Source organism: Nannospalax galili, unplaced genomic scaffold (assembly GCF_000622305.1).
Source record: "Nannospalax galili isolate Female #2095 unplaced genomic scaffold, S.galili_v1.0 scaffold459, whole genome shotgun sequence".
NCBI classification, from domain to species: domain Eukaryota; kingdom Metazoa; phylum Chordata; class Mammalia; order Rodentia; family Spalacidae; genus Nannospalax; species Nannospalax galili.
Window position 1 is genome coordinate 462,957 of NW_008344211.1, and position 14,318 is coordinate 477,274.

At 51.3% G+C, this 14,318-nt stretch overlaps 1 protein-coding gene across 2 annotated transcripts in view; it reads right to left on the reverse strand.

Moving 5' to 3' along the window:
* Acsf3 (acyl-CoA synthetase family member 3) overlaps positions 1 to 12,305 on the reverse strand; it is a 46,261-nt gene extending 33,956 nt beyond the window's left edge. Inside the window, exons 1-5 of one of the 2 annotated variants that reach the window (XM_008840529.3) lie at positions 12,215 to 12,304; positions 6,115 to 6,804; positions 4,782 to 4,937; positions 2,612 to 2,766; positions 1,745 to 1,890 (exon numbers count right to left, since the gene is read on the reverse strand). In XM_008840529.3, coding sequence (XP_008838751.1) covers positions 1,745 to 1,890; positions 2,612 to 2,766; positions 4,782 to 4,937; positions 6,115 to 6,780 — 1,123 coding nt within the window. In that variant the 5' untranslated portion in view covers positions 6,781 to 6,804; positions 12,215 to 12,304. Of the gene's footprint in view, positions 1 to 1,744; positions 1,891 to 2,611; positions 2,767 to 4,781; positions 4,938 to 6,114; positions 6,805 to 12,214 lie in introns of both variants that reach the window. The other variant, XM_029567121.1, reaches the window with a different exon arrangement.
* Positions 12,306 to 14,318: the final 2,013 nt, after the last annotated feature.

Consider the following 14,318-nt stretch of genomic DNA (forward strand, 5'->3'; position numbering starts at 1 on the left):
TCTCCTTTAGGTCACCTGGGAATTCTGACTCCAGTGTTGGAAGGGTGAGCCTCCACCTGAGCTTCCACCCTGAACTTTAACACCTGTGGAGTAGATCCATTCCTGTATATATTAGGGATGGCACCCCTGGCCTTATACACACCATCCTGATGGCTGCATGAGAATGTCACCATGGCCTTGTGTGGACAGCTCCCCGTGGCCTCATATACATGGCTCCCACAGCTTCACGTCCTGCCCTGTTCCGCATTTTCTTGCTCCTTCCTGTCCTGGCCTCAGTCTTCATTCTGGCACCTGCTGTCCATGCCCTCCCTCTCTTTTTCTTTTTCTCCAAATCTGTGCTGTCTGACCACTGTGCTCTCTACAGCATGGCACAGTTTGTCAGAAGGTGTGAGTCTGCTCCCAAGCTGAGTGACCTTGGACACCGAATGCCATCCCAAGCTCTGTCCCCTGGTGTGTGATAAGGTGAAGTGCTGGCACCAGGGGCCACCTGAGCAAACAAACACACAAAGCCCTACTGTGTGATGAGCTGCATGGCTTTCCCACACACTCTACTCCATCACAGAACCTGCCCTCCAGGTCCTAGGGAAAGAGGAAGCAAGCCTCCTGCTGCCTGTTCGTTCCTACTCAGGGCTTCTGTCTTGCTGTAGCTGTAGTTTATACCCGGGCCTGAATTCTCAGGCTGAAAAACCATTGCGTTCAAGTCCTGATCAGTTTCTCATTCTAGGGACTTGGGAGCCCAGAAGAGCAGCTTCTTGGACGCAGCCATTACAGTTACCAATAAGGGTGACATGAGAGAGGCAATCCAAGTCTGGGATCCATCTCTCATTTAATTTTCTGAGGTGGTTGCAGCCATGGAGAAAAAGCTGAGGCAGGTGTGGCTCAGGCATATGGTGGTGGCCACAGGCACAAGGCAAGAGGCCAAATGGCTGGGCGCTGGCAGGGCATCTTTGAGAAGGGCAAAACTGGAATCTCACAGCTTCAGGACACACAAGGGTGGAAATAAGACCACAAGTAACACCTTGTCACCAGACAGATGTGAACTAAGGGGCCGCCGTAGCCCCAGGAGGACACCAGCACTTCTGAGGTGGCAAACACGACTCTGTTACTGTCACTGGGGGAAGTAGAGCTATGTGCCCACTCTGGAACACAGCAATGGTTTCAAACAAACCAATGAGTCCATGGCTAAGTGTGTGCTGTGGGACACAGGCCCACTCTCACACAGAAACTTGGACATGGTGTTCATACCACTATCCAGCTCAAGCCAGAAAGCCATTGGATGCTGGCTCCCAGGCTCCCAGCAGCAGTCCATCTACAATTTGGTCACTCTGAAGGGTATGAGCTATTGATTGGACTCCTCAATGCACAGTGCTGAAAAGCAAAGCTCCAGGACAGGCATCCAGTACTATGGTTGCTGTCTAAGGTGGGAGGTGGCACTGACAGGCAAGGGGAATGTGTCCTGGGGGATGGGCTCCATCAGGGGGCACTTGCCACTCACTTGGGCTTGTGGGGGTCCTAGTCTTCCCCAGGCAGTCCAGCAGGGCGGCAACAAAGTACCCTACTGTCCTCCTGCCACTACCTGGGAAAAAAGGGACAGGCAGGCGAGGGGGCTGGCACCCTGAGAAGGCTTGTGGTCTGCTGCAGGGGGCAGTGTCCTCCACGTCCCCCTCGTCCAAATGTAGGTGGACCAGGAGCCACCTGAAGGGCTGGGAAAGCAGAGGAGAAACAGCTGTGGGGCTGCTGGTACCTGGCAGGCGAGCCGCTGTCAGGGGGTTGGACAAAGCCATGCCAATCTCGGTCATGCCGTAGCGCTCCAGTAGTGTGTGGCCAGTGGCACCCTTCCACTTCTCCAGCAGGGGCACAGGCAGGGCAGCTGAGCCCGACACCATCAGCCTAGATGGCACAACCAAAGGGCACCCACATGTCACGTTTGGAGTTCTAAATCCAAGTTGTCCCTGCAGTTCTGTCAGGCAGCCTTGGCCCACTTCCCATATGCCACATCCCTGTGCCTCTGGCAGAAGAGAAGCAGCCCACCCACATATGCTGGAAATGTGGATCTGGCCCATGTATGATGATCCACCAAGCCACGCTATGGTCACTTATACTTATCGAATCACATCTCAAGGCAAAGTCAGGAAAGAAACCATGTCCACATGTTCACAAGAGAATGAAGGGCCCACAAGGCCTCAGCTCATCACTGTGAGAGGTGCCTGTCCAGGTGCTGGGGGAGGAGGCTGGGAGAGTCAGCAGAATGTGCAGAGGGAAGGGAGGCCTCAGAGAGCCAAGACAGAGTGGGCAAGGCAGCAGGCCCAGCTATCCTTACCTCACCACAGGCAGAGGCAGACAGACATTCAGAAGATAGAGGGAGGTAGAGAGACAGAAGTACCAAAAGTGGGAGGATATGTGGTGTAGACGAGAGAGAGAGAGAGAGAGAGAGAGAGAGAGAGAGAGAGAGAGAACGAGAACTAAGGTACAGGACAAGACACAGATGTATACAAAGGTCAACAGATGTGCAGAGCCATCATTTAAAGAGTGCTGAGAGGATTCACTAGGAATGAGCTGCGCCTCCTGATGGTTAAGCCTCATGGGATGGATGTGGGTTTTTTCCACTCACCTAATTTTTTCTTCACAAACCGCACGCACAAAGTCCTGGACATGAGGCTGGGTATAATGTCTGTCGTAGTAATCTAGCAGTTTGCTGTAGATTGTGGGCACTGCCATAAACAAGTTAATCCTCGGAGCTTCAGAACTTAAGAACTTTTCCCAAACCTAGAGGGAGGAAAGGATGCAGCACTTGGTTAGAAGACAGCACAACTGCCAGCCACATGCTGCTCCTGCTTCAGCTCCATGTTTCTGCTCCTGACAGAAGCTGTTTCCTGGGCAAGGTGAATGAGCCCATCAGTGGTTCCAGCACAGAGGGTTCCCAAGCGTCTGAAACATTCCCACAGAGGTCACTCTGTACTGGGGACATTTATGTTTGGCTTGTGAGGAGGAACAATCTAGAAGCGACTGTGGCAGACTGAGGAACAACCTCAGCCTCATCTGCAGCTACAGAGGGAAGGGTAGGCAGCCTCAGGGACACTGGACAGCATCCCAGCACCTCACATGCAGTTATCACGGTGCTCAGGTCAGGTAGACGGTAAGTCTGCTGTCCTATCCAAAAAGCTCATAAGCTTTGCATTTTATTCTATAATAACCTTATAATAAGCCTCAGTTTAAAGACGTTTAGGTTTTCCATCACTTAGGTTTTTGTTTCACTATGAACATCTTTCAAAAAAGACATTCAGATACTCATTTGGTAACCCCGTGACTCCCAAAGGCTGGATGCGAGACAGACGAGCTCCAAGTGCAGTGGTCCGGGTTCCTGGGGCCACATCACACACTGGGGCCACACAAATGGCAGAACTCACCTGCCAGGCAATAGATGAATCTGATCAAGCCTGTGCCAGCTCACCTGCCACTGAGCTGCAGCAACAAACTCTACCTCAGCTGCCAACAGAGGTAATGCATAGCTCTGGGGGGAACAACAGAGCCTGGGGTCCTCCTAACTACAGAGGAGCGTGAGAGGAGACGATGGAGGCCGAGCTCAGGTGAGTCAGGCGCTGGGCTGTCAGAGCAGGACACGAAGGCACTCAGCACTGGACTGGGGAGCTCAGAAGATAACATAACAACAGGAAATGGGGAACAAGGACTGCAGCATCACATGAAGAGCCATTGGAAAGTCAGAATACACAAGGCCTGAAACGGACACACTGGGTAGACTTAGTAACAGATCACAGGCAGAAGAAAGGACAACAGAAGAGGAACGGCGGGGGGGGGGGGGGGGGCAGCACGAGATGTGAGCACAATTCCAGATGGAGAGGAAGGACACGAATGAACAACAGAAGGCATGCACAGCGGCATGGAGCAGTCTATGTCACACAGGCAAGGCAGAGCTAAACACACAGAGAGTGTGGGTTCAGAGACTGTCAAAATGAGCTTCAACATCATCTTCCTCACACTCCCAGCAAACTCTGTGAGACTTGACAGGATCTGACATTTCACATGGACAAGCAAAGGTCTCAGAAGAGTCAGCAAGGACAACGCAGGAAGCCCTGCTGCTTCCGGTTTCCAGGGCTGCTAAGGTGGAAGTCACCAACAGGGCTCAGTGTGAGCCCAGCTCTTTTCAATGCAGCATCCCTGAGCTGCCATCTTGGAGACAATGCTCTACACAGGTGATGCCACACAGCTCCGTGACGCTGGCCCCATGGCTACCCTCTCTCCGAGTCAATACCATGTCCCTGCTTCCTGTCTGCTGAAGATGGGAGAATTCAGTGAGTTCAGTGGAGCCTCTGGCTGGGGCTCCTGCAAAGGAACTGGAGTGGATGTGGCAGCTGAGAGCCTGCTGCTCAAGTCCCCTACCTGAGGCTGCAGATGGATTAAGTTGTGGGTCTAAACATAGGGAGATGACCTCAATAAAACGTGGGCTTTAGGAGAGGAGACAGAGGGAGGGATAACAGTGAGAGCTGGCTGCACGGAAGACGCTGGAATGCTGAGGTGAGGGGAGGTACAACTGCAGGTCCAGGAGCACAGGCACCGTAAGAGCTGTAGGAAGGAGGAGACTGAGGGACCTCCGGATGGAACCCTCTCACACGTGCTGATTTTGACTCTATCAGACTCATTTCAGCTGTCCTCCAGGGGGGCACGAGAACAAATGCATGCTGCTTTAACTCTCCACATTTAAGGTAACGGGTCACGGGAGACAGGAGTCAGAGGGCCTGCAGAGATCCCCGCTCCTGGCTTACCTGCTGAGCATTGAATTCAGGCAGCATCACACAGGTGGCTCCTACCCAGAGTGGACAGAGCAGCTTGTTGACCACACCGTGCATGTGGTGCAGTGGGAGGACATGCAGAATCACATCGTTTTTCGTCCATGCCCATGTGCGGATGAGGCCAGTTACCTGTGGGAAACAGCAAGACCTGAGATCAGAGGTGAGAGGGCGCAGGCACTGGTGGACAAGGAGTCCAGGGGTCCTGAGAAAGAGAAGGAAGGAGAAAGCGGGCTCCTGGCTCCTCTCCTCTAGTGGCTCCTGAAGGAGGAACAAGAACACAGCGACCGAGGGACTGCGGGTGCTCCCACTTACTGGGCGATGGAGAGCACAGCCACATACGACCGAGGGACTGCGGGTGCTCCCACTTACTGGGTGATAAAGAGCACAGCCACACACTCAGGGGTTCTGAAGATCCCAGGGAGCATGGGAACAGGCTCTGGAACACCATGGAAGGCAGAGGGGAGATTCTGGCAATGCGCCCACAGCACAGAGGGTGCAGACTGCAGCGGAGTTCAGGTGTGAATCTGGCCCAGCCCAGCGCTGCTGCCTGTGAGTGCTGAGCTGTTTGTGGTCCCTGCACCATGGTTGCCCACTCAGCTGCATAAGGAGCCACAAGGCAAACCCTCAGCTCCCAGTGAGGACGAGGCCCCTTTGTGTTCCCTGGACCATCATGGAGGATATAGACTCCTGTAGTAGCCACAGACTTTGCATCTCCACTGGGGAAGGAGATGGCCTCCCAGTGAGTGTCTCCTCCAGGAGTGAATCTGCAACTCAACCTATCATACCTGTGTACCTGGTGGACTTAACAGCCGTGCTACCTGATAAGAGGTTCACTTCCTGCCTTCCGCTGGGCATCAGCTTTCATTTTAAATTTATTGCTCCTACTGTACAAGGGATTTCACTGCCCATAAAAATACTTTCTGGAAGTGAGAAGGGTATAAGTGAGACACAAAGTGAGTGATTGACGGGTTTTGCCAAGATGACCCTGGAGCGACTGAACACAAAGCTGACGCACAAGGCAGGGTCAGTGCAGCAGTTTCCTGCTTCTAGGGGCTCTCAAATCCCAATCTTATCCTGACTGTGCAGCTGCTGTCTGTCTGTCCTCCACATGCCCATGTTCCTGGTCACTCACTGGACCCCTACCATCATATAATGCACAAGGCTTTCAGGTCACATGATCCCACTACCCTTTGTCACCAAGCACTTCAGAGTTTGCAAGGCAGTGACAGCTGTGAATGACTCTGTAGAACAACAGGCCGTCCCAAGGAAGCATCTCACGACCCTACTCAGTACTCCAGGCACTCACCACAGCTGCAATGTTCCGATGGGTACTCAGTGCACCCTTGGGTCTCCCCGTAGTCCCGCTGGTGTAGAAGATCATGGCGCCCCGGTCACGCCATTCTCTCTCTGGAACAGATTTCTCTGTGGGCTGCTCTGCTGCTCCATGGTAGACAGCAGGTGTGAGAGGCAGAAGTGGGACCCCCAGCCTCTGGGCCACTGGACTCAGTAGCTCCACATACTCCTGGCCAGCCATGACCACAGAGCTCCGGGAGTCCTGGATGAAGTACTCCAGCTGGGCCTTGGGGTGCTTCCAGTAGAGTGGGACAGCGACACCACCACTCATCCAGGAGGCCCACTGGGCCACAACATAGGAGACATCATTGGAGCACAGGAAGGAGACTCTCTCTTCCTGGAGGTCCCCACTCTCACAGCCCCGGAGTTTGCAGATCTCCTGGGACAGGTGAAGGCTGCGGTTGAAGAGCTCCCTGTAGGTGTGACGGCCATGTCGGTCAATGAGGGCGATCCTGTCCCCAAAGGCCAGGGCTCGGATGAACACTGGTACAGTCCCATCTGTGAGGGCTTCAAGGCCTGTATGCAGGAGGCCACATCCTCTGTGTCTCCTGGGAGTCAACTGGCCAGAGGCCAAGGACCAGATAAGGTGCCGGACTGGCAGTGTCATGTGGAGTGCCATCACACCAACAAATCATAGGCCACACTGGGGAGGAGGGTACAGTGTATGAGTATTTGCCTGGCCCATCCAAAGCAAGGTTTAAAACACCCTCCAAGCTGGGCATGGTGGCACATGCCTTTAGTCCTAGCACTTGGGAGGCAGAGGCAGGCGGATCTCTGTGAGTTTCAGGCCAGCCTGGTCTCCATAGAGAGTTCCAGGCCAGCTAGGGCTACAAAAAACACACACACACAGACACACAGACACACACACACACAGATACACACACACACAGACACAGACAGACACACAGACAGACACACAGACACACAGACACAGACACAGACAGACACACACACACAGATGCACACACACAGACACACACACAGACACACACTCAGACACAGACACAGACAGACACACACACACACAGACACACACACACACAGACACAGACAGACACACAGACACACACACAGACACAGACACAGACAGACACACAGACACACACACACATACGCACACACACACAGACGCACACACACACAGATGCACACACACAGACACACACTCAGACACAGACACAGACAGACACACACCACACACACAGACACTCACACACACAGACACACACTCAGACACAGACACACAGACATACAGACATACAGACACACACACACACAGACAGACACACAGACATACACACACACACAAAACCACCCTCCAAATACCCACAGAAGGCTGTGTTGCAATTCCGACCTCAACATAGCATCCCCTAATCAGAGAGGCCAACACTCTGATAGCACAGTATCTTCAGTATCTTTGGAAAGTAAGTATCCAGCATCCAAGCTTTTTATTTAGTTTCTTTAAAGATTTCAAAACCATGCAAAAACCCAAACAAGGAAAGCAGCTAAGTAAAACCAAGGAAAAGCAAATAAAATTTATTTAAGATAAATTCTTCATGACAGACTTTGGAACTCTGTGCCTGGAAAAGCATTAGAACATAGGACCGCGCACCTCGGGCCTTGCCTGAGACTCCAGCAGCTGAGGGCTACTGGTTTTTTACAACTGCAACCAAGCACTGATTGCTTAAACAACACAAATATCATGGCTGCAGAGTCTGTTTCTCTAGTTGAACAGGAACTCTTTCCTGTCCTCCCAAATTCAACTACCAAATAAAAACTCTGATAATCAGAGCAAGAGTGCTCAGGGGAAGGGAAGAGCTGCCACTCCCCATTTCTACGTCAACTTTTCTGTCACTAACTTGCCAGGGGAAAGCCAATAATATGTTCACCAGCCATCACCTCTGGGGACCCACAAGTCCATTCCAGAGCAACACAGAGGGGCCAGCACACTTCCACAGCGGTTCTGTGCAGGGTACCTAATAGGCCCAGAGGCCAAGCTGCTATCCTGGCTCTGTTTCCTAGTGCTAGTTAGCAACAACCCTTCCTCTACTTTTACAGCCTTCACTCAATGCCTTGGCCTCCAGGAAGTGAGAATACAGCCCCCACATACTCCAGCCCCTCTGGCCTCCAGTAGTGAGAACAGATCACTGCTGGCTTCTGTCTCTGCCATACCCATCCAGCAATTACTTGTGGTTCTTATCAGAGCAGTGTCACCAACTACAAACCAAAGGCCACACCTGCCTTGGCAGGCACAACTGAACTGGAGGAGATGACTCAAAGCTGAGGCCACTGTGCACTCAAGGCATTGCTACCTGTTGCAAAGAGAGACCCAAGCATTGGGACCTCAGACATCACTCAGTACCTGGGGCCAATAAAACACCTGTTGATGAGCACCATCTCAAGTCATGTGTTGAACATTCTCACACAGACACAACAACTAGCATTCCCTGGTGGAACCAGTGAGCCTTGATTGTCCAAGAAGGTCTAGAAGGACAAGGGCAGGAATGACCAAGTAGGCAGTACCCTGCCTCATCTCCCCTCAATACTCCTATGGTTCCAGCATGTGCAACATTCCGTCTTTGAGGTCTGTCTCTCCACATTAGCATGCTCTCTGACACATGTCAACTTTTCTGTCGCTAACTTGCCAGGGGAAAGCCAGTAATACGTCATCTTCTGCTGCAGGTTCTAAACAGCTTTGATCTCTTAAAAATGGATTAATACTCCATTGAGAAATGGAGTATTAGCCAGGCATGGTGGCACACGCCTTTAATCCCAGGACTCGGGAGGCAGAGGCAGGTGGATCTCTGTGAGTTCAAGACCAGCCTGGTCTACATAGTGAGTTCCAGGACAGCTGGGGCTACAGGGAGACCCTGTCTCAAAAAGACCAAAAAAAAAAAAAAAGAAATGGAGTATTATTTGTAATACTTATTTGTCTAACAAAGCAAGTTCTACAACAATAACTTCTAGAACTAAATTTTGTTCTGTGTACAGGCTCCTTCATGATAGGCATGGCTCTGCGTGCACACCTCCTTGCTGGGAACGGCTGCTTTCTCCTCTAGACAAGTCCAGATAGCAGAAAACCCCACTGTGCTCCCCTGTGCTCCCGGCTGCTTGCAGGTTCTGTGTACAGTGCCTCTGCACTGCACATGTCAGTTCTCAAACACACTAGCCCCTGGAGGCCACATAACTTCTAGATCTAAGAGCCAGTGAGGGTCCCATGGCTGCTTCGAGCTCTGCTCCACGCAGATTCTGGTCTACTCACAAGCTGGAATTTTACTTCTATAAAGAAGTTGAAAAATGCAAGGAAACAGCAGGGCTAGGCTAGAGAAGCCAAGAACTTGACAGTGACATATGCAGGCTTCTGGCGTAAAGGAGGGTGGCTTAATTCTCATTCCAATAATTTCTTCTCTATTTGCTTTGTGGGTGGGCGGGGGAGTCTAAAACCAGAGCAACTCAGAGGACACCTGCTGTGTGGTACTTCTGGGCTATAACCTGTGGCCAGATTCCTGCTGGTGAGGGGTGAGATGACCTAGAATGCTCTGGGGAAAAGTGGATGAGGGGAAGAAGACATCCAACACTCCACTCTTTGCTCTGCACATGGGAACGGAAAGCAGGAACTCCAACTGGAGACCCACTGTGTGAAAGACCCCAACATCCAACACAATGCCACAATTTCAGCCTCCAAAATGGCATAACTCTCCTTCAGAGTATCCAGAGGGCTGAATATTAGAATAGCAGTGCCTCCTGCTCCTCACCCAGGAGTGGGACCTCACCAGAATAAGGAAGAACAGAGCCTGGATCCCAGCTGTATAAAGGGCTCAGCTCAGACAGTGCTAATCCCAGAATGCTTGGCCCCTGATAAGGAACTACCCTGAGACCATGGCACATGGACAGCACACACAGGCCACAGGAAAGCAGCCCTGACATAGGCCTTTAGTCTTGGGGAGGCCAAAGGCCTTATCCATGTGACCCCCTCACAATAGCAGCACAAGTAGAAACCCATGTTCCATGTTGTATGTTAACAGTGTGTTCCTAGGGATGTGAAAAGATGTACAGCAAGGTGCTCATTCTGGACCAAATGGCCCAGAAGCTTAAGGAGATCACACACTCACACACGCACGCCCAGAACAGGGGGTCCACCTCCATCTGTAGAGAATATCCTCCTTTTGGCACCTCCACGTCCTTAGAGGTGGTAGGGGTTAGGGTCAGCATAGCTAACCAGGCAGTACCAACACTGTGGGTGGCCACAAGATTCAGAGTGGGCAGAGGTGGTGGTGCTGTCACAGGGCCAGCCTGGACACCACTGGAGGAGAGACATCACTGCCGTGTTGGGCAGAGTCCTAAGCATCCCTGCCATGGAGCATCATGAGGTGGCAAGACAGATTCCTTGTAGGACAGACACAGTCCTGGTCCCCAAGGGGCCAACATTTTGTGAGAAGGTACCCATGCCAGGAGGAACAAGAGCCCCCTGGGGGCTGAAATAAGAAATCAGGGAGGATTATAGAGGGTAAGGGCAGGCTGAGTCCCATTTGGACAGCTGTACCCATGGAGGGTGGCATTGCTGGGCCACCTTCAATTCTGGTAAGTTCTACCATGCCCCTCCTAAGGCACTGCCTCATTTTCCCTCTCATGTATGAAAATAAGCCCACCTCTGACCCCCTCCCAAAGTGTTCTGGTCCTCAGGCACGAGTCTGGTCCATGCACTCATGCATCCTATAGGTGCTGACCCAGCTCATCCCACCACAGCCCGCTCTGCAGAGCAAAACAAAGTCTGTCTACTCAGGGCAGATGGTTAAGCACTGTTTGCTGACCTCTGCAGGTCCAGGGAGACCAGCACACTGCAGAGAACCCCACATGATATCTGTGGTTCAGGAACTGTCAAAATACATTTTAGTAGTTGGGCATGGTGGCACACACCTTTAATCCCAGCACTCAGGAGGCAGAGGCAGTTGGATTTCTGGGAGTTCAAGGCCAGCCTGGTCTACAAAACAAGTTCCAGGTCAGCTGGGGCTACAGGGAGACCCTATCTCAAAAAAGACCAAAGCCAATCAACCAACCAACAAGAAAAAAAAAGGTGGGGGGACATGCCGAAATCTATTATCTGTTTTAGAAAGTAAACTACCGCTTATAAAAGCTATCTGGGGCTGGGGATGTAACTCAGTTGTTAGACTGCCTACCTAGCACAAAGGAAGTCCTGGTTTGAGCCCCAGCACCACCTAAATCCGGCATGTCCTAGGCAGGAGGATCAGAGGTTCAAGGTCATTCTTGGCTCCACAGCAAGTCTGAAGGCAGCCTGGGATACATAAGACACTGCCTCAAGTTTTTTAAGATACCTGAGGGGCTGGAGAGATGGCCCAGCAATTGAGAGCACTGACAGCTCTTGCAGAGAGTTTGAATCCCAGCACCCACATGGCGGCTAACAACCATCCCTAACTCCAGCTCCAGAGATCGGAAGCCCTCTTTGGACCTCCATGAGCATTGTACAACACAGATGCACTTACATACAGGTAGGCAATACACTCACAGACATAAAATAATAAATAAAATATTTTAAAAAGAAAAAAAAAGCCATCTTGAAGGGTATCCTGAGCAGGAGGACAGCAGGGAGCCCAACAGTCACTGAGCATTCACAGTTCCCACGGTGACTCTTGCCGGCCGTCCTCCCGCTCTGCAGAAGCCACCGGAGCCCTCCCCCAGGGTTTGCTCCTCGCACGCTGTGGGGTGCAGGTTCCCAGGCACCTGTCTCCGGGGGAGGGGGGGCAGGTGGGCCCGAAAGCACACCGAGGGGGCGGGGCCATTAGGACAGCCCAGCAGGGGACTCCCAAGTGGGGACTAGTTTGGGGCAGATCTCTGAGACCTAGGGGAGGACCAGATGCTGCGGAAGCAGAGGTGCAGAGCGGGAGGACGGCCAGAGTTCATCGAACGGCACAATTTCCCGGCGATGGCCGACCTGGCCCGCGGCGCCCCCCTCCATCCCCCACGACCCCCCGAATCCGCAGCCGCCGCCGCCCAGCCCTCCAGGCGCCCCTCTCAGGTCCCCGCCACGCGCTCACCTGGCCGGGGTCACTGGGGGGCCGGGGTAGGTGGGTCAGACCGGAAATGGGTCCGATACCGAAAAGTGTCCGCAGACACGACGCGTCCGTCGCTCTAATACGTCCCCCTTGCGCGAAGTGTGCACAGTGGTTCCGGACTCCAGCGCTGTTGTTCTGGGACCAGAACTTGTCTCCCCCAAGGTGTCTTCACCCAGCCGCCTTTAGGTGCTTGACAGCTGCCACCATACCTCTCAGTGCCTTGTCTTGATAGAAGAGGTGCTGTGAACTCGTGCTGTGTCACTCTAACTTATGTTGTTGAGATAGGGTTTCATATATCCCATATTGACCTTGGACTCGCCATGTTGCCGGGAATGACCTTGAATGTCAAGTCCTCCTGCCTCCAACTCCTGGGTGCTGAGATTACAGTCTGCGTCACCATATCTGGTTTATGCAGTGCTGATTAAACCTAGAGCTTCATGCAAGCATTCTACCAACTGAGCTACATCTTCCATCCCCAGTGTTCATTCTAGTGTCATGAACACCCTGACTGGAAGGGACTGTGCAGCTGTGGACTACAGCTTCTCCAAAGCAGAGTGCAAATTTGGGGCTCCTCTGGTCTCTGAGGAGGGATTCCCTGGCTTGTAGCTGAGGGGTATGCATGTTAGGCTCCCCAGGCGATTTTTAAATCTATGAGGTGTGAAAATCTCTCCTCAGAGGGACTCAGAAACTAGGTTAGGACCTTTTCCTTCGTATTTTTCCTTGCTTTTTGGTTTGTTTTATTTGTTTTGAGGCAGGAGCTCTACTCTGTAGTCCAGACCTATCTCAAACTGATGGTGATCCTCCTGCCTCAGCTTCTTGAGTGTTGAGATTACAGGCTTGTAAGGTAGGATCTTAAGCACTTCCTGTACAGTAAAGGAGAGCACTGAAAGCTAAATACCAAAGTCCATTTATCAATGGCAGTTGAGAAAGAGACACAGCTGCACCACCTGCAGCAGCCAAGGCGCTTCACAGACTCCACTCAGGTGAAGCTGGGGTTCTTTTAAAAATACATTTTATTTATTGTTTTTTTATTTGATATGTATGAGTGTATACCCTGCATGTGTGTAGTGCACCTGTGTCATGCAATGCCCGAGGAGGTCAGAGAAGGTGTCGGATCCCCTGCAACTGGAGTTATGGATGGTTGTTAGCAGCCATGTGAGTGCTGAACCCAGATCTCTCCAGCTCCTTAATGTATTTTAAGCGTGGACAGAAAGATAGACACAGGAGAGAGAGAGAGAGAGAGAGAGAGAGAGAGAGAGAGAGAGAGAGAGAGAGAGAGAGAGAAACTGTAAATAGGAAAAAAATTAGGAGAAGCATGATACGCACTCAACCTAAGTGTGGATGAGGGATTCTCAAGAAAGGGTTATTTCAGTGCATTTGCAATAGCCATAGACACAATTTTTGTGGTTTCTGAAGTTATATTGGTTAAGGAGTTTCTAAGGAACTTTTTTGTTTCCATTTCTCTTTTTTTCTTTTCTTTTTTTCTAGACAGGGCTTCACTATGTAGACTGGGTTGGCCTCGAACTCTCAGAGATTGGCCTGCCTCTGCCTCCTAAGTGGGATTAAAGGCATGAACCATCGCATCATCCAACCTTTTTTTTTTTTTTTTTTTGGTAAATTAGATCATAGGCTGTTTTCAGGGGTCACAAGGGTCAAGGGGATCCTTACTATACTAGGTCAAGGAGAGTTAAGACCTTTTATTTTTTAAATTTTATTATTTTTATTTTATGTGTATAAGTGTATTGCCTGCATGTAGGTAGGTGCACCAGTGTTGTGCAATGCCTGAGGAAGACAGAAGTTGTTAGATGCCATGTAGGTGCTGGGAATTGAACCTTGGTCCTCTGCAAGGGTAGCCATGGTTCTTAACCACTGAACTATCTCTCCAGCACCACGACATAAGTTTTTCACACAATCAGAGTTTATAATCTTGTTTGTGAGACGCTCAAAAAGTTAAAAGTTTATAGCTAAGAGAGGTATAAGGTTAAACTCAAAGGTCATGCAAACTGAGACCTTGAGCATGATTCACTGTTATTTTTTAAATATTTTATTAGTTTTTTAATTTTATGTGTAAGAGTGTATTGCCTGC